Source organism: Lipomyces tetrasporus (genome assembly GCF_029532465.1).
Source record: "Lipomyces tetrasporus strain NRRL Y-64009 chromosome Unknown POJ06scaffold_10, whole genome shotgun sequence".
Lineage (NCBI taxonomy): Eukaryota > Fungi > Ascomycota > Lipomycetes > Lipomycetales > Lipomycetaceae > Lipomyces > Lipomyces tetrasporus.
In genome coordinates this window covers 697,246-717,393 of record NW_026611605.1, presented here as the reverse complement: position 1 = coordinate 717,393, position 20,148 = coordinate 697,246, and the positions used below count along the sequence as shown (strand labels likewise).

General features: G+C 48.1%; 10 protein-coding genes across 10 annotated transcripts; 4 read left to right on the top strand and 6 right to left on the bottom strand.

Annotated features, from left to right (window-relative positions):
* Window positions 1–48: 48 nt before the first annotated feature.
* Window positions 49–2,547, bottom strand: POJ06DRAFT_227174 (uncharacterized protein; the record flags this gene model as incomplete). The annotated part of the gene is made up of 1 exon (XM_056185741.1): window positions 49–2,547. The coding sequence occupies exon 1, from the start codon at window positions 2,422–2,424 to the stop codon at window positions 49–51; it is 2,376 nt and encodes a 791-aa protein (XP_056041374.1). The 5' UTR covers window positions 2,425–2,547.
* On the bottom strand, window positions 2,548–4,216 carry POJ06DRAFT_260484 (restriction endonuclease type II-like protein). The gene is made up of 7 exons (XM_056188496.1): window positions 3,882–4,216; window positions 3,724–3,827; window positions 3,653–3,666; window positions 3,517–3,602; window positions 3,385–3,461; window positions 3,090–3,330; window positions 2,548–3,031 (listed from the first exon to the last, which is right to left on the bottom strand). The coding sequence occupies exons 1-7, from the start codon at window positions 4,146–4,148 to the stop codon at window positions 2,708–2,710; spliced, it is 1,113 nt and encodes a 370-aa protein (XP_056041373.1). The 5' UTR covers window positions 4,149–4,216; the 3' UTR covers window positions 2,548–2,707.
* A 143-nt stretch (window positions 4,217–4,359) lies between these two features.
* POJ06DRAFT_25249 (uncharacterized protein) lies at window positions 4,360–5,991 on the top strand. Its single transcript, XM_056187534.1, has 4 exons — window positions 4,360–4,495; window positions 4,572–5,374; window positions 5,427–5,600; window positions 5,651–5,991. Exons 1-4 carry the CDS (start codon window positions 4,453–4,455, stop codon window positions 5,720–5,722), a joined length of 1,092 nt encoding a protein of 363 aa, XP_056041372.1. The 5' UTR covers window positions 4,360–4,452; the 3' UTR covers window positions 5,723–5,991.
* A 799-nt stretch (window positions 5,992–6,790) lies between these two features.
* POJ06DRAFT_25262 (uncharacterized protein) lies at window positions 6,791–7,987 on the top strand. The gene is made up of 2 exons (XM_056187546.1): window positions 6,791–7,741; window positions 7,800–7,987. Exons 1-2 carry the CDS (start codon window positions 6,986–6,988, stop codon window positions 7,839–7,841), a joined length of 798 nt encoding a protein of 265 aa, XP_056041371.1. The 5' UTR covers window positions 6,791–6,985; the 3' UTR covers window positions 7,842–7,987.
* Window positions 7,988–8,490: 503 nt separating this feature from the next.
* Window positions 8,491–9,255, top strand: POJ06DRAFT_260473 (G10 protein). The gene has a single exon (XM_056188495.1). It carries the CDS (start codon window positions 8,620–8,622, stop codon window positions 9,061–9,063), a length of 444 nt encoding a protein of 147 aa, XP_056041370.1. The 5' UTR covers window positions 8,491–8,619; the 3' UTR covers window positions 9,064–9,255.
* POJ06DRAFT_260472 (uncharacterized protein) lies at window positions 9,256–11,961 on the bottom strand. The gene has a single exon (XM_056188494.1). It carries the CDS (start codon window positions 11,869–11,871, stop codon window positions 9,532–9,534), a length of 2,340 nt encoding a protein of 779 aa, XP_056041369.1. The 5' UTR covers window positions 11,872–11,961; the 3' UTR covers window positions 9,256–9,531.
* Window positions 11,962–12,840: 879 nt separating this feature from the next.
* POJ06DRAFT_260471 (MCM2/3/5 family-domain-containing protein) lies at window positions 12,841–15,540 on the bottom strand. Its single transcript, XM_056188493.1, has 4 exons — window positions 15,297–15,540; window positions 15,118–15,244; window positions 13,226–15,064; window positions 12,841–13,170 (listed from the first exon to the last, which is right to left on the bottom strand). The coding sequence occupies exons 1-4, from the start codon at window positions 15,437–15,439 to the stop codon at window positions 13,063–13,065; spliced, it is 2,217 nt and encodes a 738-aa protein (XP_056041368.1). The 5' UTR covers window positions 15,440–15,540; the 3' UTR covers window positions 12,841–13,062.
* Window positions 15,541–15,711: 171 nt separating this feature from the next.
* Window positions 15,712–17,197, bottom strand: POJ06DRAFT_260467 (ribosomal L18ae/LX protein domain-containing protein). Its single transcript, XM_056188492.1, has 5 exons — window positions 17,114–17,197; window positions 16,952–16,974; window positions 16,423–16,764; window positions 16,220–16,362; window positions 15,712–16,167 (listed from the first exon to the last, which is right to left on the bottom strand). Coding segments are annotated over exons 1-5 (519 nt in total). The 5' UTR covers window positions 17,115–17,197; the 3' UTR covers window positions 15,712–16,157.
* Window positions 17,198–18,015: 818 nt separating this feature from the next.
* Window positions 18,016–18,654, top strand: POJ06DRAFT_270731 (transmembrane protein 6/97; the record flags this gene model as incomplete). Its single annotated transcript, XM_056189458.1, has 3 exons — window positions 18,016–18,074; window positions 18,128–18,345; window positions 18,404–18,654. 3 exons carry the CDS (start codon window positions 18,016–18,018, stop codon window positions 18,652–18,654), a joined length of 528 nt encoding a protein of 175 aa, XP_056041366.1.
* Window positions 18,370–20,125, bottom strand: POJ06DRAFT_25180 (terpenoid cyclases/protein prenyltransferase alpha-alpha toroid). The gene is made up of 6 exons (XM_056187445.1): window positions 19,964–20,125; window positions 19,840–19,885; window positions 19,676–19,780; window positions 19,506–19,622; window positions 19,234–19,455; window positions 18,370–19,177 (listed from the first exon to the last, which is right to left on the bottom strand). Exons 1-6 carry the CDS (start codon window positions 20,018–20,020, stop codon window positions 18,780–18,782), a joined length of 945 nt encoding a protein of 314 aa, XP_056041365.1. The 5' UTR covers window positions 20,021–20,125; the 3' UTR covers window positions 18,370–18,779.
* Window positions 20,126–20,148: the final 23 nt, after the last annotated feature.

Here is a 20,148-nt window from a genome sequence, read left to right as displayed (position 1 = left end):
GCGATAAAAGTTTGCACCTTATTATGTACACTAAAATACAACTTTTCCTTACAATTTGCTGCGCTTCTGCTTTTTGAAGTTCCTCACATTTTTTCGGGACTTGGACTCTTCGTCATTCACTACGCGCTTCCGCTTCCCAATATTTGCTTTTCCAATTGCTTTTCCGCCATTCTTTCCCTTCTTGCCAGCCTTGCTGAATGCAACCACTGGCTTCTGCTTTTCTCCCTTTATCGCGCCTTGTTCTCCCTCACTCTTCTTGGCGGCGTTATTTCTGGCCCTGGTTTCTCTTGCTTGACGACGCCTTACGACCTCGATATTTTCGATCGCAAATTCGACAACGAGACGACGCCTGCGAAGATCGTCCGAATTTTTTATGATATCGCCTGTCGTGGTTTTCTTCGACTTGGATTTATCTTCGTTCTGAGCCCCAGCTACTTCAGTGTCCACTTTCGCAAACTCTTGCTGTAGCTGCACGAGATCCTTCGGTCCAATTTCTCTAGCGTTGAGCCATCTTAAGCCCATCAATGCTAATCGATGCGATGCATACTCAATGAATCCGTAGCCTCGAGATCGCCCTGATCCAGCCTTCTTGTCCTCAGATATGATCTTGACTTGCTTCACGACACCATACTTCTTCTTACGTGATTTGATATCACGCTCCTCGTCGTAAGAATGCGACCGTTCAAGTTCTTCCTTGCTAAGCGATTGGCGAGTCCCAGCTTGCACTTCCTCGGCAAACGCGACGATCGCGCGACGAGCGAGTAGTTTAAGTTGCGTGGCTGTCATAGCACGAGGAATATTCCTTACAGCGAGACGTGTGAGACTGAGATGGAGGGAGGGATTCGAGCGTAGTTGCTGGCGACGGATGGCGAGCGATTGCTGTCGAATATCCATGTCGGTCTTAGACACGAGCTGACCGAGAGCGGAATCAGGAGCGATACGACCTTCGTTAAGGAGAAACAGATAGCGCTTGTCTTTCTTGTCGGTTGAATCTTTTCCAGCTGCAGATAGTCGCTTTAGAGCACCGTCTTCAGCAAGCTTCTCCGCTTTCGTGCGGTCAACAGCCGCAGTGATGGACAAAATTCGGTTATCCAGAACATATCGTCGGTCGACATCGTCCACAATCAGAATCGACGATTCAGAAACTTGTTTTGGCGCGTCGGCAAGGCAAGCTTGGTAAGTTTGCTTATCTTTAAAACAAACAAAGCCAGTGCCTCGGGGCTGATGGGTTTCCTTGTCCTCAACCGGGAGTGCGTAACGGACTGGCCCAAAGTTTGCTGCGAAGTGCTCCTGTAGTAACTCCGATGTGATCGCATATGAGAGATTTCGGATGAATACCGTCGTATCGGTATTGGTGTCGTTCATCTTTCTGACAGCACTTGACTTCCGCGACGCCTGGGTGACGGATTTATCGCCGCCATCCTCATCGGCGTCTTCGTCCTCGTCATTGTCAATGTCATCGTCATCGTCATCGTCATCGTCGTCATCAGCCTCATCGTCCTCTTCTTCCTCTTCATCTACTTCTTCTTCTTCTTCTTCTTCTTCTTCTTCTTCGTCGTCGTCGTCTTCGCCTTCATCATGTTCGACACTGTCGTCCTCAGACTTAACCAGGGCCGCATCGATTATGTCATGTTCAGAATTGGCAGAAGCGCTATATTCATCTTCATCCTTAATGCTGACGTTGCTGTCGCTTTCCTCCTCTTCTGATTCCTCGCTCGCACTCTCATCATCGTCAGAAATTTCAAGTCGTTCCTTTCCAAGCTCAAGACCACTCTCAAGATGCTGTTGCCACGTATCTTTCTCAACCGCGTAGTCGACGGCCACGGGCCGGCCGTCAATCTTCATCCCATTTGCTTCTTTGATCGCACGCTCGGCTGAGGTCCGTTTCCTCATAGTAACAAAGGCAAAACCTGACATGCGACCACCTTTCTTTCTCGGGATCAAAGCTTCCGTAACTTTTCCGTACCGACTGAAGAGTTTCGTCAATTCTTCCGGATCCCGTACAGACCAGGGCAGATTTCGAATAATCAGTCGAGGTCTTCGTTTCAATTTCTGGCCCTCAGTAACCGTAGCATCCCCATCCGCAGCTACGTCATTGCTCTCCTCGGCTTGTCCACCTCGTTGTCGTCGCTTCGCGAGATCGACTCGCAAAGTGCGTCCTTCAAATTTCAACGCACGAGATTCTTCAATCGCTTTCTTGGCATCGGACACGAGTGCAAACGTCACAAAGCCAAAACCTTTCGACTGTTTTGTCTCGCGGTCGGTAACGACTACACTGTGTTTGACAGGACATATCTGCGAGAAAAAGTCCGAGAGTGAATCAGATGTCGCCGAGAAGGGTAGTGACCGAACAAAGAGCGTGGTGTTCTCGCTGGCGGCGCCAGGCATTGCCGGCCCTGTTGCATCGGGTTCTTCCTTCACCATTGAATTTTCTGCTAAGAACCAAGTCCAAAGAACAAGTGAGAGACCAATAACAATACCTTGACCGTATTAAAGACGATGAGATCGGACGGCAAGATCTCCAAACAGTATAAGTAAATTTTTCCCGGTTGGGAGTTTAAAGTTTTGTAGACTTTAAACTTTCATTTTGCGAGCAAGCTTTTGGCTGGACCACCGGAGCAGGGTTGTAGGCCACGGGTTAGTGAGCGGGAATGAATCTTGACAAGTATATACAAATTAACGAAATTCACACAAAATATTGTACAAACTAAGATCCGTGTGCATTGCGTAGCTTTGCAAGCTCTGCCATTACGCCAGAAAATGATACAGGAATTTCGTTCTCATTTTCTCTACTTCGGCTCGAACTAGGCTCTGTCTGGCGACTATTTAGGCTCGATGATTCGTCTGCTGCAATCAATGTGCCATCGTCGGCCTTTGGAGCCTCCATGGCGTTATTACTAGGTAGTACAGGACGAGCAGGTAGCTTGCCTTTATTTGCGCTCGAATTTTGTTGGAAAGATTTTGAAACCCTACTAATAACCTTTCTCCGCACAACAAACGGCTCTGTAATCGCCACCCGAAACCTTCGAACCTGGTAGATGTATCAGCGTCTGATTTAGCTCTGCCTAATACTAATTAATAGCGGATACCTTAGCATCACCCCAGCCTCCAATATTCGATACCGTTCGGCCTCCGTCATTCACAGCATTCTTCAAGCTGCCAAACGTACTTATCAAACTTGCCGCATCGTTCTTGTTCACCCCACGGATGGATGTCAACGCATCTACTATTCGAACTGAATAATCTTCCTTTTGGGAGGCTTGGATTGCCGTCGGTGGTGCTGATTTTAGAGCCCCAAAAAGTGATATATAGTGGCCTGCTTCTTGCGCGCTAAACCAAGACACGTGAGTTTGGCTCGAAGTAATCAAGAGACCGAGAACCGACCTCCACGACAGGATAACTACTAAATTGTTAACCACCCCAGTCTTTGTTAGCTCCTTGATCGACTCTGCGTGATTTTCCTGATATTTCATTACCAAACCGTGCCTCACATTTCGTTGCATACACTGTACTTACTATGTCGACAACTATTAAGAGTATCCGCGCACGATAGTTCTTGGCCATCTTCGTGATTCTGTTGTAGATGTATTCTGGATGCAAACCTATTTTGGAATAAGTTTATGTCTCACAGGACCGTCAAAAATAAACGCACGATGATATTTGAGACTAAAAGTCACATTAGTGATGCTCTTCTGCAACGTTTGTACATTGTTTGCGGGTTACCTGAGAAAGAGTATAGCAATAGACGGATCAACCATATAGTCCGGCACAATATCGCCGTACTCCCATGGTACGTTTCTAATATAATTCAGCACCGGGTTCCCTTTCTATTGACCTTCAATTAGCTCGTTACGCTTTGATTTTCTGCGGACACGACCTACCTGACGCGGACTGACTACTATAGTCCCGAGCGAGCTAGAAGCATTGGCTATCTTCCGAGGCACTGGCTGCTGTAGGGCCGTCGCCCGCCCTGATGGATTCCTACTTTGACCTGCTCGTGGTAAAGGCTGTGCCGCTGCTGCGATTGGTGCCGCCGCTGGAAGTCCAGACGCTATAGAGGGCGGTCGCAAGTTTGAGGTAGGCCTTGCTTGTTGTTCGATGCGGTCCAATGCCTGTAAATCTATATCGTCGAATGAGAAGTCGTCCATCTTTAGTAAACTACTTCCGAAGTAGCCCCTGATAAATAGTCATTAGATCGATTTCGAAGTGCGAAGTGATGACCTTGCACTGGCAATCATTAATAGGCGCCTCACGTGTGCACGTGCCTTTGGTTGCCGTGGTAACGTCATTTGTTTCCGTACATCCTTCCTTGTAAACCGCTCAATGCACCCTTCCTCCCAGAGACACGCTGCCCTTCCCCTCATCGTTTCCAGAACACACCATCATGATCTGTCTCAGACACAGATTGCATGCGGCGTTATAAAGGACATACTGTAATTTGGAGATTTAAATATGGCGGATCCGCGGATGAGTTGCATGTCGAAAGACGAATTACGTAAGTGCTAGAGTATCAAGCATTACTAACGTTGAGTCAGCAATAGACTCGTACTGATCATAATATTGTTGTGTAGGGCATTATTTGTCGCAATTAGAAAACCAAGCCTCCGCAGCTCTAGCTAATCATAATCCAAGTCACTACAACAATGTGCTTCTTCACAAAAGTTCCTCGAGATCTCTAGGCAAGAAATCGCTTACGGACGGTCCTTGGGGAGAAAGTCCTACCCGGCGAATGCTTGGAAAGGAGCGGAATGAGAACACTGATTGCAAGCGCCATGGAAGCTCGAATGATGGATTGGCTTACGAGTCCCTGGAAGATCATATTAGCGAGCGATTATCAAGTCCCTCAATTCATGCGCATACTCGAGCCCGGAGTACACCTAATGATACTGATAGCACATACAGCAGCCGTCGTGACAGTAGCGAGTATGAGCAACATTATCATCCTCCACCGCTGCCGCCGCCGGAACTTCTGACTAAAAAGCCGCTGCCAGTCATATATTTCCCACGAGATCATCCCTTCTATCAAGGCGAGCCGCCGAACGCAGCAGTCTCAAATCTGGATCCCAGAATCAACAATCCTTTGAACAAGAATATTTGTGCTCAATGCCACAAGTCACTATCGTCCACTAAGACAATCCTAAAGGCAATGGGTAATAAGTATCATCCTCACTGTTTTCAATGCAGTCATTGTTCGCTATCATTGGAGCATGCGGCATTTTATCCACATGGGGGCAAGGTCTACTGTCATCTTGATTACCATGAATTATTTTCCCCGAGATGCAAGAATTGCCAGACTCCAATCGAAGATGAGGTCATTACCGCCATGGGCGCGACGTATCATGTTGGTCATTTCTTTTGCGCTGGCTGCAGCACGGTAGGTTATACTAGAGGCTGAGCCCATTTACTGCAGAACTAACATGCGAAAGCCATTTTCGTCAACAGAGTCTTATCATGCCCGCGATAACTACGCCTGGTGCCATAATTGTTTTATGAACAGGTATTCTACTAAGTGCTGGAAGTGTGATAAAACCATTCCGGAAGGAGACGTGATTATAAAGGTGCTTGGAAGGGACTGGTGCTCAACGTGCTTCAGTTGTGAGGTAGGTATACATATACGTGATTGCCCAAGAGTATGTGTTTAATCTTGTAGTACAGGAATGCACCACACCGTTTGGCGATGATGGATTCATCTTACGAGATGATGGAACTCTTGTTTGCGTAGCCTGTGAAGAGAAGCATTTAAAACGATATGTCTACAGCCTGTAGATCGACATTTAGACTTGCATTATTTTTTATTTTATTTTGCATACTAAGTCCAGAAGGAGTTCTGCGGTTCATGTTTGGGGTATTCGGCTTTTGGGTACTTTTCCCAGTCTCTGCGGTGGGATATTTTGTAACCTTTTTTTTTCTGTTTTGTTAACGTGGTATACGTCCAAGTTTATGAGTACAAATGTCTATTAATGTTTCCATAGAGTCTATGTTCCAATGTCAGTAGGAAAGAATAATGAGAAGACTATTCAAATGTCCAAAGTATTCGTCGGTCCTGTAGGCTGGTGGTACGAATATATTGTGTACAGTACATTTCTTGTCGTCAAAGAGAACGGAGATCTTGTTCTCGCGTCGTCCGGACGGCGATGTTCGTAGTGTCACGTTTGCGAACCTCAGCGGCAGTCTTCGCGAGTTTGTTGCCTTTCTAGTCACTGATCGGTCCGAGCTGGCAGAATTTGTACTGTCAGTCCATCCATATTCCCCAGGTGCCGATGCGATCTGTGCAGAGGCCTCAGATAGAAATCTATCAGGACAGTCAACGACAAACAGATGACGTGAACCCGGATGCCAAGATGCGCGGATCCAGAACGACTCGAACCTGCGAATCACTGACGGATCGACAGCACCAAGGTCCATATATCGCATGTAGAATTCAATTGCAATTGTTGTCCTGCAACCTTATGCCGCATGCAAATCACCCGGACGGCATCGTCCAGCACTGTCTCAAACATGCGCATCACGGCTGGGAGAATGTTCTCGTTATCGTGCCTGACAGAAAGTGGTATTTGCCAAATACACACTCGAATGTGATAGACAGCACCGACAGGCCCCGGTTACATAAGGACATGAGCCCAGTTAATCTTCTTAGCAGCTCCGAGGTTGACGATCTCATCCCCTTCCGGACGAAGCAGTATTGGTCAGCGCATTGCATGAGTATGGTGAGGTACCTGCAGCTAAAGCAATAGCCGGACCATCTAGCAAAGCTTTCCTGTCTGTTAGTGGTACAACGGCGACCCAAAGTTTTCCCTCGATTGGGAGATCTTAGGTCCAAACCCGCCAGTCTGCGGGTTTGGGGTATCATGGGCACATGGCAAGGGCTTTTCCTCGCGCTGGCAGAGCCTCAGTCCGCTTCGGACAGTGAAGACACACACACTCTAGCTTCGAATTCTAATTGCCCATCCAGTGCCGACAATTTATGCACCATCTATGATCTGTCATGCGTATGTCAGTAATAAATGATGCGTCGCGAGCATTCTTCATAGATAACTATCTCCGAAAAGGTCTACCATGCCTTTTCCAAGGTACCTTTTCGAACCTTCCAGCGATCTCGAAATGGATGATAACACCGGACAGTACCAGCAATGCAGAGCTAAATTTGCCATACTTCCTCTCACTAATTGACGCGAGTGGGAAGGATCCATTAGTTGACGTGGAGAGTGGACGGTTTAGCCCCGGTTCCGTAGCCAGCTCGTCGACGCCTGCCAGTCCCGACGGCCCAAATCCGTTTTTCCGCACTCAGATTCCATTGTCGTTGTTTCTAAGATTACATTCCATGAAAGATGTTCCTAAGGAATACGCAAGTCTATATCTGGCCCAAACTCCGTTATTAAGTGGTTTGCCAGCACTGTCGCGGGACCTTGTGCCTGTCCCTGACTACCTGCCAGATTCGCGCCATATATATGGCTCTAGTGCGTGGATCGGCACGAACACTTTTACACCGCGACACTTTGATCCGAACGAGAACTTATATGTGATGGTTGGAGGCAAGAAGAAAGTTGTACTGTGGGAACCATCTGTTTTAGGCGAAGGGCAGAGAAAGCGAAGAGGGGGATTGGGCAATGATAATTTCAGCCCTCCTGCGCCAGGCGATGCTCCGTGGGACGAGGTCATCATCAACCCCGGAGATGGACTTTACATACCGGAGCGATGGTGGCATGAAGTTGAGAGTCTAGGGACAGGAGTATCTGCCAGCGTGAGTGATACATACCGCCACCGCAAATCTAAACTAAGATTCTAACCAGTTTTGACAGGTGAATTGGTGGTTTCGCGAACCGCGAAGTACTCAGTCATAATAAAGTATTCCGGACAAGATGCATTCCACTTGTTGCGTAGTGTATAATGCAGAATTTCATGACTGACCATGACAAACGTCTGGGCCACAGAGGATCACAAGCGCATATTGCAATCTGCATTCGTCTCCCGCGCGGTAGTGCTGCATAGTATCCAGTTTGCTGTGCGTCACTTATACTGAGGATTAGAGCGATTAGTTTAATTTGCAACACTCTTGCGGTAGTCGACACTGATTCAGAGTAATATGGCTTGTTTCCCGTTCCTACAAATGTGAAACAAAGCCAGCGGACCTATCTAGCAGAAGAACACCTTTCCACCACAAGCCTCCCTCGACACGTCGGCCCCAGTACAACCCAGGGGCCTGCTCAACTCCATTGCCACCAATGCCATGAGAGAAATGGTGAGCCAAAATAAAGCAGAATGAGGGCAATACCTATGAAATTCCATTCCGTTGTTATTGGATATTGCAATCAATCGTACAAAGAAACCTTGAATTGTCATTCATTTCTTGACAAATATGTTCATCGGATTAGATGATGGTGAAGGCGTCATGCGCTCTATGCATGACGACGCACCACGCCTTTGTCATCACGCGCGCCACAGGTCAACGCCACAAGGTCACCTCCCATCACGAACTAACCCTGCTTCGAGACAAAATATCTAGATACCACAGAGTTAGTGCTCATAAGTATTTACCATATCAGATCTCTGCAAACTTTACATCAGTGACAAGCACGTACGAGGTGTACGCCACTACGCACACAGCTCACGCACAACGAAATGCCGCGCGTCAAAACCCTTCGCACGAAGAAACCGCCAGAAGGCTTCGCTGAGATCGAAGACACGCTTCTCGACTTCGCCAATAGGCTCAAAGATATCGAAACCGCGTCTCACGAAGGCAAGCGCAAAAACGAGTCCTTGTGGCCCGTGTTCCAAATCACGCATCAGCGGTCGCGGTATATTTACGACTTGTATTACACCCGCGAGGCGATCTCGTCCGAACTGTATCAGTGGCTGTTGAAGCAAGGGTATGCGGACGGGAACTTAATTGCAAAATGGAAGAAGCAGGGATACGAAAAGTTATGCTGTCTAAGGTGCATTCAAGCTAAGGAGAATACGTTTAATGCTACGTGTATTTGTCGGGTGCCGAAGGGCAAATTGGATAAAGACAAAGTCGTCGAGTGCGTTACGTGCGGGTGCAGAGGGTGCGCGAGCTCGGATTAGAAAGCCGTCAGGTGGATGTGTACGATATGTAGGATGAGAAATGAAGCATGTAGATTTACGGCATTTGGGTATGTTAATGAGCTTTTGTACTTGTACATCTATTGTTGTGTTGTTTGTGCATATGACATCTCTAATCAGAAAGTTATTTATATAACCATGATTCATATTATAATACACCTAGTAATACAAGCTATGAAAAAGTGATCTCATTTCACTGCTCTCATCTCACTGAAATTTTCAAATAAAAACCATACTAATACACATATACATGAAGCGAAATTGCGTAAATGACACTCAAAGCCCTATTTGAGATCGTAACATGAAGGATCATTTAAACTCCGTCAACAAAATTAATCAGACTATTAAAACAAGAGGAAGAAAGTCCAAAAAACAAGAAACACCATCCTCTATCCGATACACCTGTGTTTCGCCAGTATCATCCATTTTTTACCCTCCCAGATTCGCACACTAGAACGTCATATTCCGAAACAGTGGCTGTGGTCGTACGTCAGATTCATCTGCCTCTTCAGCGATTACACGCCGAGAACCGTCTTCACTGGGATCTACGGTCTCAGCCTGACCTGCCTCGTGCATCTCTAGCTTTTGGCGGTTGATCATCATCGCTCGCTTGACGACTTGGCAAACGTCGACACCGAAAACGTTAGCTACTGATCCGTCGCCTGTGCGTTTATTCACCACGCCGTTGCCTCGTCTCTCGATGCTGCTTTCTAATGGCCAGAAATCATCAAAATAGAGCTGAGTTCGTTCCATTTTTGACCGCTTATCAGGAGATCCGAAGCAAGCACGCGATATCTCGTCGTCCTCGTCTGTCAACAAGATCGGGCCAGATCCTGACGTAGTTGAGGTGCCAGAATCGTCAAATTGAAGTGACTGGGCCAGTAACTTCCGCTGCGGAGAGAGAAATTGCTGGTGCTGACGTATGTATATTGGTGATCCAAACGGAGATGAAACTTGAGTCACACCGGTCTGTTCTCGCAGGGGCGAGAATGAATGTGCCAGACCGTCGAGTGCAGAATGGGGCCGCGGCGGCGACTGCTGCACAAGGGTGTGATGAAGATGAAGCTGTCCGTGTTCGCGATTCGGGGATGAGCCGATAAAATAGTACGTAGTATCATCGTCCTGATCCGGTTGCAGATGGGGAACACTTGAATTGAACAGTCGCGTTTCTACACGGTTACCCTTAGTTGATGGATCTGCCGACTCCGACGCGTTTTCTCCGGGGTAAACTGAGCCAGCAGACACGTCACGGTAGTCGGGATTTGACCGGTTGTCGCCGTACTCATCATCATCGTCCTCGTCTGTATCAGCTGACGAGTAGTGCGTTGTTTTACTGTCAACTGAAAGCGGGAAAGTGGATACCATAGGATCGGAAGGTGCTGGCATCTGTGCATAAATCGACACTGCCTGATTTTGTTGCGTAACCATCGATACTGCGTTGCTGCACTTTCTTCGAGATGCGGTGGTATTTGCCTTCTTCTTTATGAATGACGACGCCGGTAGCAATGACGGGTGCGAAACTGAGTTGACGGGAGTAAGTGGCACCATAGACCCAGGTGACGAAGATGCCGTAAATGACAGCCCTGGAACCGCCTGTGACGTTGTCGAGATCGTAGAAGACACAGCTGCTCTGGAGGCCGGTCTTAGCGGGGTCGCAAAGTCACAATGTGACGCGTCATTTCGAATGCTCTTGTCATCTCGCGCACGCTTTACTAGTATTTCCGGTGATGACCATGGCATGTCATCTACTACGGACGCGGGCGCCCGTTTATGTGACCGACGTATAGATTCGTTGGACGGCAGTGCCATGAGCCCTGGCAGTTCCTGCGATAGCTGAAGAGGAGATGGCGTGGCAGAGCCCCGCGACACCTGCTCAGTTGGCTTCGACGACGTTACCTTTGTCAAAGTCGGCGAGGAAGACGCGTCAGGACCATCACCGGACCTCGACGTGGCTGGCGTTGACGACACTCTCTGATTGCCATTGTTGCCAGAATTACTTTTCCTCGGGCGTCCTTTCATAAATAAGTACTCACACCCAGGTTCCACTATCCAATAATTTCCTTTTCCTGGATCATCCTTAGGTCGCTCCTGCTTCGAAAAGGCTTTATTTAAGGACAAATTATGCCTGATAGAATTCTGCCAACCCGCGTCACACTTTCTGTACCACGCAAAAGTGTCGTTTATCCACTTGTAGATCTGGGATAGTGTGAGCCGACGATTCGGCGCCCGCAAAATCGCCATGCCGATAAGCGTCGCGTACGAAAAAGGCGGCTTTTCTCCATCGTCGTGAACGGGTGGCATGAGATAAGGAGGAGGAATCTCGCTTGACGGGTTCGGCGCGTCGGGAGAGACATTTTCTTTTGATGACGAAGACGCGGCGTTGTACGTGGATGCCGCCAGGGTTGCGAGCGTCGGCGAGGAGAATATATGCTGCGCGGCCGCAGCAGTCGTCGACAGTTGACGCGTGCCGATAGAAGAGTGAGCTGCTGTCGACGTCTGCCGTTTGACGGGTGATATAGAGGAGCTAAAGCTCGAGCTGGACGCGTTCTGTGACGCGTTTTGGCCGGCAGACAGCGGGCGCGATTGCGCGATATTGACGGCAATGGATGTCAGTGGGGGCGGAGGCAGATGAACCGACGAAAGAGAACGCATCATGTTCTGGCTGGAGGGCTGGTCGGGAGCGCGGAGAGTGACTGGAGCTGAGGGAACGGTGGCCGACCGGCGCGCCAGCTTTGATGGCGACCGCGCCGACTGCTGCGCTGGAAGCGGAGCAGACGCCGACGGCAGCATTTCTGAGATGCGCGAGCTAGCTGTAGCGTCGACCTGGGCGGGATCACGACTGGTGGACGCGATGAAGATAGAGTGGACTGGAGTGGAGTGGGAATCAGTGGGAGAAAGGAATGGATTACTTGCGGAATGTGCGGGAGACGGAGCGGGTCGAGCCTCAGATCTCCGTCTGCACGTCCCAAGGTCGTCTACCAAAGTAACGCAGCCACACCAACAACACCAAACCCGGCACCCTGTCAACATCGCCTCACGCCAACGCGTCGCGCCCGAACCGCGTCCACCACCACCACCACCACCACCAGCAGTACGCCCCCCTCAAATCACTGCACCCAGATGAGGTCAAACGCGTCGACAGTGCAACGTATGTTCTACAATTAAGGGGTTCAATAATCTTCGGCAGAGGTCGATAAATAAGGCATGCAATCTCGGATATCACATGCCACAATTGCTACTTGGCTCAACGATAATTGAAGGAATTCAATTTCTGGCACATGATTTTTGCAGATGTCTGGGATTCTACGATTTGTCAACTACGTGAATCCATCAGCGCAATCGCGATCGACAGGCTAATGAACCTGTACACTCGGGATCCTTGTTGATTCTGGATTCCCCGTAAACCGGATTGAGGCCGCAGACGCGCGTGTGCTCTTTCACCGTCGACATGCCACATCCACATTCTCCGCCACAGTCGGCTCATGAAATCGCTCCCGCTCACTTGTAACACGCTCTCATTAAACAAAATACGGCGTAGACCAGGCCGGATGGACACGTCCAGCCATGAGCATCCTGGCTTGACCACTTCGCAATAATGTCTGCGTAACGCGATGCCTATCAATTTCGGGCGGCCGAGGCTAGCAATAGAGCCGCATGAATATGCTCGCCAGACACAATATTAATATGCTGGGCCCAGTCGCGGCTGGCACTTCGAATGTTTAGCAGTCAGGTGTTAAGGGCTGCGACGCGAGCACCAAGTCAACAAAATAATCCATCGCGTTAATTAATTCCCTTTTTCAGCCTACCAAGGATCTTCCTTAGGCTACATTAAGCTACAGGAGCATTCAACTAGAGCTAATACAAAACAAGAACGCCGAAATAACCCGAAAATTTACAACTACAATACACCGCAATCTACAGCATAACAATGCACAGTACTTTATCGTCGTATTAGTCCTGATAGCCACATCATTTTCGTGTTTAAACTCCAGATCGGTAAATATTAGCGCGCTGGTGACGGAATTGAATCGAATCTCGACGCTCCAGGACCATTAACGCCTTGTCAAGTGCATGCTGGGTGTATCCTTTCTGTACAAAGTTAGAACAATTTCCCGTCAAACTTCCTAAAATCAAATGTACTAACACCAGTGACGAATTCCCTGACCAGCGTCTGGTATGACGTACTCCATCCAATCGGCAGCCTTCTCTTCAACTCGGCCTCAATCTTGTTGACCTCCTCAACCAGATCCTGTCTCGATCCAGCGCCCTGCCCAACCGCATCCATAGTCGACGCCAAAAAGAGTCGCTGCGCCTCATCGACGTGTTCTTCCCTTGCAACAGGCGACAGCTGGAGCTTAGCCAGCGACTCTGCAATGCGGATGATAGCTTCGAGTTGACGAACAGTGATGGGAATACTGGATCGCTCGTTCGCGTCCTGTTCGACCTGCTGCACCTGCTTCCTGATGCCAACAAAGTGACTCGACAGTTTCTCTGCCGCCTCAGGTGACAATCGGGGGGCACATCGAGCTTTGCAGTACGCGATGTACCGTCTCATCTTCTCAATTGGAATCTCGCCTGCCTGTTCCTGCGCATCCGTACCCGTGGTCTGGTTCATGTGGATATTCATAACATGCTTCGCAATGGACTGATCGCGACCCTCATTGTGGTCGTCCTTCACTATGAAAATCATATCGAAACGTGACAAGATCGTTGTCTGAAAATCAATATTCTCACCCGGCGTTTTCATATCGTCGTACCGTCCAAATATCGGGTTCGCAGCCGCGAGGACGCTTGTACGCGAGTTCAGAATTGTCGTGATGCCTGCCTTGGCGATCGAAATCGTCTGCTGCTCCATAGCCTCGTGAATAGCTACACGGTCCTCGTCTCGCATTTTGTCGAACTCGTCGATACATACTACGCCTCCGTCCGCGAGAACCATTGCGCCACCTTCAAGGTAAAATTCACGGGTAACACTGTCGCGCTGCACGGACGCTGTTAAACCTGCTGCCGAGGAGCCTTTGCCTGAGGTGTAAATAGCAATGGGAGCGACTTTCTCGACAAACTTGAGCAGTTGGGATTTAGCAGTACCGGGATCGCCGAGCAAGAGCACGTTGATGTCACCGCGGAGACGCATCCCATCCGGCAAGATCTTCTTCGACCCTCCCATGAGCAGACAAGCAATAGCCTTCTTAATGTCCGCGTTCCCGTAGATCGAAGGAGCGATACTGTTGGCGAATATTTCGTAGAGTCTTGGATGACGCGACAGAGCGAGAAATTCCTCTTCCTCTTCGTCAGTAAATGATGCTGCTGACTTGCTATTATGGTCGAGGTCGACCTGTAAACCGATGACTCGGACATATGGGTTGCGAATCGCGACAGCATTACCGGTACCCTTTGTGGACGCCTTGGATTGATAGATAGAGTAAATTCCAATGACAGTACATCGACTGCCGGGGACCACCTTGTTCGTGAGATTCCGGTCTGCCGATAGGATAATGTGGCGGGGAAGTTCTCCGACAGGAACCATGTCGGGAGCCTCTTGGAGCTTCAGCACCTGCTGATCGACAAATGTGCACTTTTCATGGACAATAATAAACGGATCAACTCCGCAGTTTTTGTCGCCCGTGGGCCCAGCAGGAGCCGGACACGCCCGAGGCATCTGCACGCCTGAGAACCCACCACCAATAAAAAGTCGCTCCACATGCTGACACGACTTGCACATCAGATGGAGAACAGTGGCTTTGGTAGATAATGTGGAGGCGCCGATGACGATGCCGGGGATCCGGACGAGCTTGGAAATGTATGTTGCATTCAACTCGCGAACGGGCAGGGGATTGGCGTTCGAGGTCAAGATGATTTGGCATGCAGGGACTTCACGACTAAAGTCATCCAAAATCTGAGTGTCGTCCGCTCCAGTTGCGGGCGTGGCTTTGGATCCAGGGAAAACAATGCGGCGGGCAACGTCTCGCACTGCAGATTCAAACTAGCACCATGATTAGTATTCGACAGTTGACATGACAGCCATTAAACCCTTACCAATGGTAAAAGTTCAGCAGGTTCATTGGTCAGCCTGTGAGCGAGATCCTCATTGTAAGAAATCAGATGCGCCATATCGACGGACAACAAGTACTGCTTGACAAGAATATTCTCGCGGAGTTGATCCCTTCGACAATGTCAGCACGATTTATTCGCTTCTCAAAATCTAAAGAGCTTACCGATATATGAAATCGCCATCTATTCTAAACTCCAAAATAAAATCATGAAAGCACTGTTCCGTCTCGATACGAGATTCATCGCCGGGAACCTCGCCAGGAGGCAGAACCGAGGCAGAGAAAACCCGAGGCTGGTCGAATGACATGTCTGCTAACTCGCAAAATTTAACCGCAAGGTGTTCGGGAATAAATTATGCTTGATAGAAGCAACAGCGGTAGTAACGAGCTTTACCGTGGTGCAGAGCTGAGCAATGTAAATTTGAGGAGGGGCGCTCACACGCTGCAATGAAGAAAGGGATATGCCGACGCGTCGCGTCACGTCAAAATTACATACGCGTCTTCGGCTAAGCACAGTGCTGATAAATGGCCGTGGCTGGAGTAAACTGTGGCTCTTAGCATGTGGCAGTAATGGCTTACCCCGTTAAGCCATGTAATGTCTACAGCCATTTCATATCGGTTTAGCGAGGTTATCGGTTTATTGAATGGATTAATACCCGTGAGGCGATTTTTACAGAAAATAGTACCGGTTTAACTGGGTTATCGGCTAACAGCCAATCGCCTTACCGGGTTCTACTGCAGTCATTTTTTTTTAGAACTTCGGAGCAGAGCAATATCTCAAAAACATTTAATTTCATATTTACATCGCCCTCCTGAATTGATGAGCACTTCTTCTCTTCCGAAATTAATTGGATTGTTCGCTATTAGAGCGCCATGGTTTACCGTTGTCACAGGAATTACAGGAGAAAACCGGTCCTACAACAAACTGCGGTCCGATACGTGGTCAAGGATAAACTTTTTATATTTTACACCAGCATGAAATATATCGAGAAATTAAGAATATCAAAACTCCCGCTAACCAACCGTCTAGTAGAAACTATGAAATTGTTAGGATAGATTGAAAGACTGCACCAAATCTATGCACATACGTAGAAGGTCTGGAAGGGCTGAAGATTTTCTTCGACTTGATGACACGGTGAGGGAGAGGGAACTTGAGGCCAGGAGTAAGGAGCTGCTTGATATACTGACGCTTGACGTCATCGGTCTTCTCCAACTCGACGACCTTGAGAATCTATACACCGGCACGTTAATGTCTATTCCCGATATCTCCACATCATAATAAAGCACGTACGTGAATGCTCCTGAATCGAGCTCTGTGTCGGGCAGCCATGTCCTGGTACAAAGACTCAACGGCAGCGGTGCGGGAAAGATCACGATACTCCTTGTACATATTGTGAGTGCCGGAGCGGGAGTCGTATCGGATCCAGATGCCAAAGTTCTTGACCTTGGTAGGGCGCTTCTCGGAAATGACCTTCAGGCTGACAATTTCACCAGTGGACTTCTTGACTTTTCGGAGCTGCTTCATGAAGTACCAGTATCTGGACTTGGCGACGACAACGTTGGGTGCGAAGATATGGAGACGGTAGAGCTTGGGAGCGGGGTCCGTCTCGGTTGGCAAGTGACGGCCAATGACCTAATTATATAAATCAGACTCTGTTACTGGCAATGTAGATTTAGGAATATTCTGTTCACACATCGCCGCCGTATCATCATAAGCCATCCAAATTCATTTGTTATCTTGACGCCGGATAATCCGTATCTTGAACTGAGGCCATAACTACCTCCTCTTCCCAATATTCCCACGATGTTTGAAAACATACCTCGAATTCCTGAAGACGACTCACTAGAAGTAAACATTAGCAATGGTTAACTACAAACACAAGTATACGAAGTATGCTACTGCCCGCCCCGAACGATTGTCATTCAAAGCAAAGAAAGCAACATTCTCCAACGCAATGAAACCGAGTTCCCAAAATACGTACTTTCAAACTATGATCCTAAGTGCCGAATAGGAGAAAGGTTGGTGCTGTGCAAACGAGACTGGTTTCAACTGAGCAGACTTCACTCGCGATCGCACTAACTCAACCAGCCATGCCCCAGCCAAACACTTTGTGTCCTCACTTCTGAAGTGAGCGTGACTGCTTTAATCCCTCAAAATCCAGCCCTACATTGCAAGCTAGGGCTTTTGGGTCCGGCCTTACGGTGTTCTTGTCTACGCAAAATGAGCCGCAGCCTCAGTGTTCAGTGTACGATGCCTAAATTGATTGCTCGTGTGTGCAATTTCTACTGTACATTACGTTCCTAAGTATTAGATATCGCGGACGCCAAGAGTTGTAGGAGTTAGGATAGAGCTATGTAATTATGTTCGATTTTTGAAACCCTCCGTTACAGGTTACTCTACGTCATGTCATCAAATCAGAGGAGAACCCCGCCATCAGTGATATCAAAGCTACCAATGATAAATAATTTAATACGGCCGCTATACGGTTACCGAAGGCAAGTTGAAGTCCGATGACAGTACGGAATACCGCGCTTCTTCGGGTAAACATTGCAGATCGAAGACAGTCCAAATGGATTCTAAGCAGCCTCCACGATAATTGCTAATAATTGGTCGACTTCTGTTCTTATGGTCTGAATGGGACATGCTTTGATTGACAGGTAAAGAGGCTCATATATGCTTACATAAATCACTGAGGTCGGAGATGCTCTATAAGTCTCCCAACGCTGTCCGTTCGGAGCGAGAGTTGTTGGTCCATGGGGTAAGGGCAGAGAGCTGCAGTGACGACTTTACAAACAGCACTGATGATCTCCGCAATTATACTTGCTTAAATCATATGACTCTGCTCGTGCATTTCTTCACCATCGCATTCGTCCTTGCCTACAAATGCCTTCACGACTACCCCTTTTCCAACGCCCGCTTGACGCGTTCTACTTTGTTTATCTGTATGCACTTATTCTTTCTAATAGTTGCGGCCATCAATTGATAGCAAACGTAGCGTTCTCCACATATTTATTACAGTGGTCGTAGACTCTGCGGGTATTCTCCCTCCCGACTCACGTCCGTCGTTCCAGAAAGCGTTGCTGAAGATTCAGATCGAGGAAAATAAAGACCCATTGATGGCCAACGTGCCAGTGTGGTTATATACATTTATTGGTCTCGAAGTGCTCCTTCAGCTTCCTATTTTTATTGGTGGTGCCTGGGGCTTGTACAAAGGTTATATTAACTGAATTTACCTAGCTGGACACCAAGGCTAACCTCTCCTGACGAACAGATTATAGAAAGACATACATAGTTTTACTTGTATATGGCGTGAATGCTAGTATCACCACGTTAGCATGCATAGCGGAGTTGGCTTGGAATGAGGAATTTGTGCTCACACAAGAGGAGCGGCAGAAATTGATCTGGATCTACTCCCCTACGTTTTTGATTCCTGTACTATTGGTCGTGGACATGGTCACTCGAATTGCAAAATGGGATGTACCCAGTGATGCGAAAGTCGAAGACAGGAAGAAGGATCTGTAAAGTGTACGACAACAAAGACAACATCGAATAGCAGCCTGAGTGATCTCAGAATCTCAAATCTATATATATGATGCAATCTACCTCTTGAGTCTCCTACCTCTTGAGTCTCCTACCTCTTGAGTCTCCTACCTCTTGAGTCTCCCCATTAGTCGCTCCGGCAAGCAATACACAGGATTCACAGCTTCCAGATTTTCAAAACCCAGTAGACTTAATCCCGCAATGCCAAAATGAGTGTGGTAGACGTCAACCATGTCACCCTTGCGGTCAGCTATTCCTCCTAGTTCGTCGTCCTGGGCATCCAAAATAAATTCCCGCAGTTTTTGCCGATCAATCCAATCTAGCCTACCAAGGATCGCCAGTGAAGATAACACCCACCAAGAATAACACACGTCAGGTAATTTTTCCGGGCGCCCGTTCAAACCACCAGATGGAACCTGTCGCTCGCATAACCACCATGACAAAAGATCTTTATCCACCAGATCCAATCTATTCGCAATCGAGAGTGCTCCTAAACAAGTAAAAACTACCGTGCTATCAGTGTTTGATACGACGTTAAGCTTGCTAATAGCGAATACGTACTCTGGCCGGCATGACTTTCGGCTCCAGGCACCAAGCCATAACCACCGTCGTAATTCTTGCACTGATCGATATATTCGACAGACTTAGCTACGTCGAATTGGTCTAACTTATCGAGAATAGAGAGGCATTGCATTGCCGCGTACACGAACCGTGTGTCGACTTCGTCGCCTGCCAGGTCGCCCCGAACAGTTCCAGTCTCTGGATCCTGCAATGAAGTGACGACTGAGTGTATTAGTAAAGCTAGCATATCTCAAGATAGGAGGAGTCCATACACTTTGCAACAAGGTTGGCGTCAATAGTATCTAACGCGCCCTGAATGAATAAAATCTGGACCGCGTATAGCGTGTACAGCAAATGTGGATCGTGTCCCGGGTTGGCACCAAAACCGCCTACTGGGGGCATTAGCACGCCAAAATTAAGTAATTCCAACGTATAAGCTTACCATTCGGATGCTGGCAACTCTTAACGTACTCGATCACGTCTTCTCGGGGCAGGGCATCGCGTGCGCCCATGAGATCCAATGCCATGAGGCCCCAGTATACTCCACCTATGGGCGCAATTGCCTGTCAGTAAATCACGCGGATTCGACTGCATTGGATGTCATACTCATTCGCAAATGTTCGGAAAGCCAATATTCCAACTCATCTTGTTTCTTGAATACAGTCTAATTAGCATGTGCGCATAGCAGCGCCATAATAATGGGCATCACAACAGGCGGTGAAATGCGCACCTTATCAAGAGATTGTATATACTCTATATGCTTTTCTCGCATGAATTCCGGAGCCATTGCTATCGTAAATCAGTATGGCCGCACAAAATGCCAGCATAAACTAATCAATAAGAAGCGGTTGGGACTACTTGCTCGAAATTGTCTGAATCAAATATACAGGGCATTTGTTCCCAACTCATTTCAGC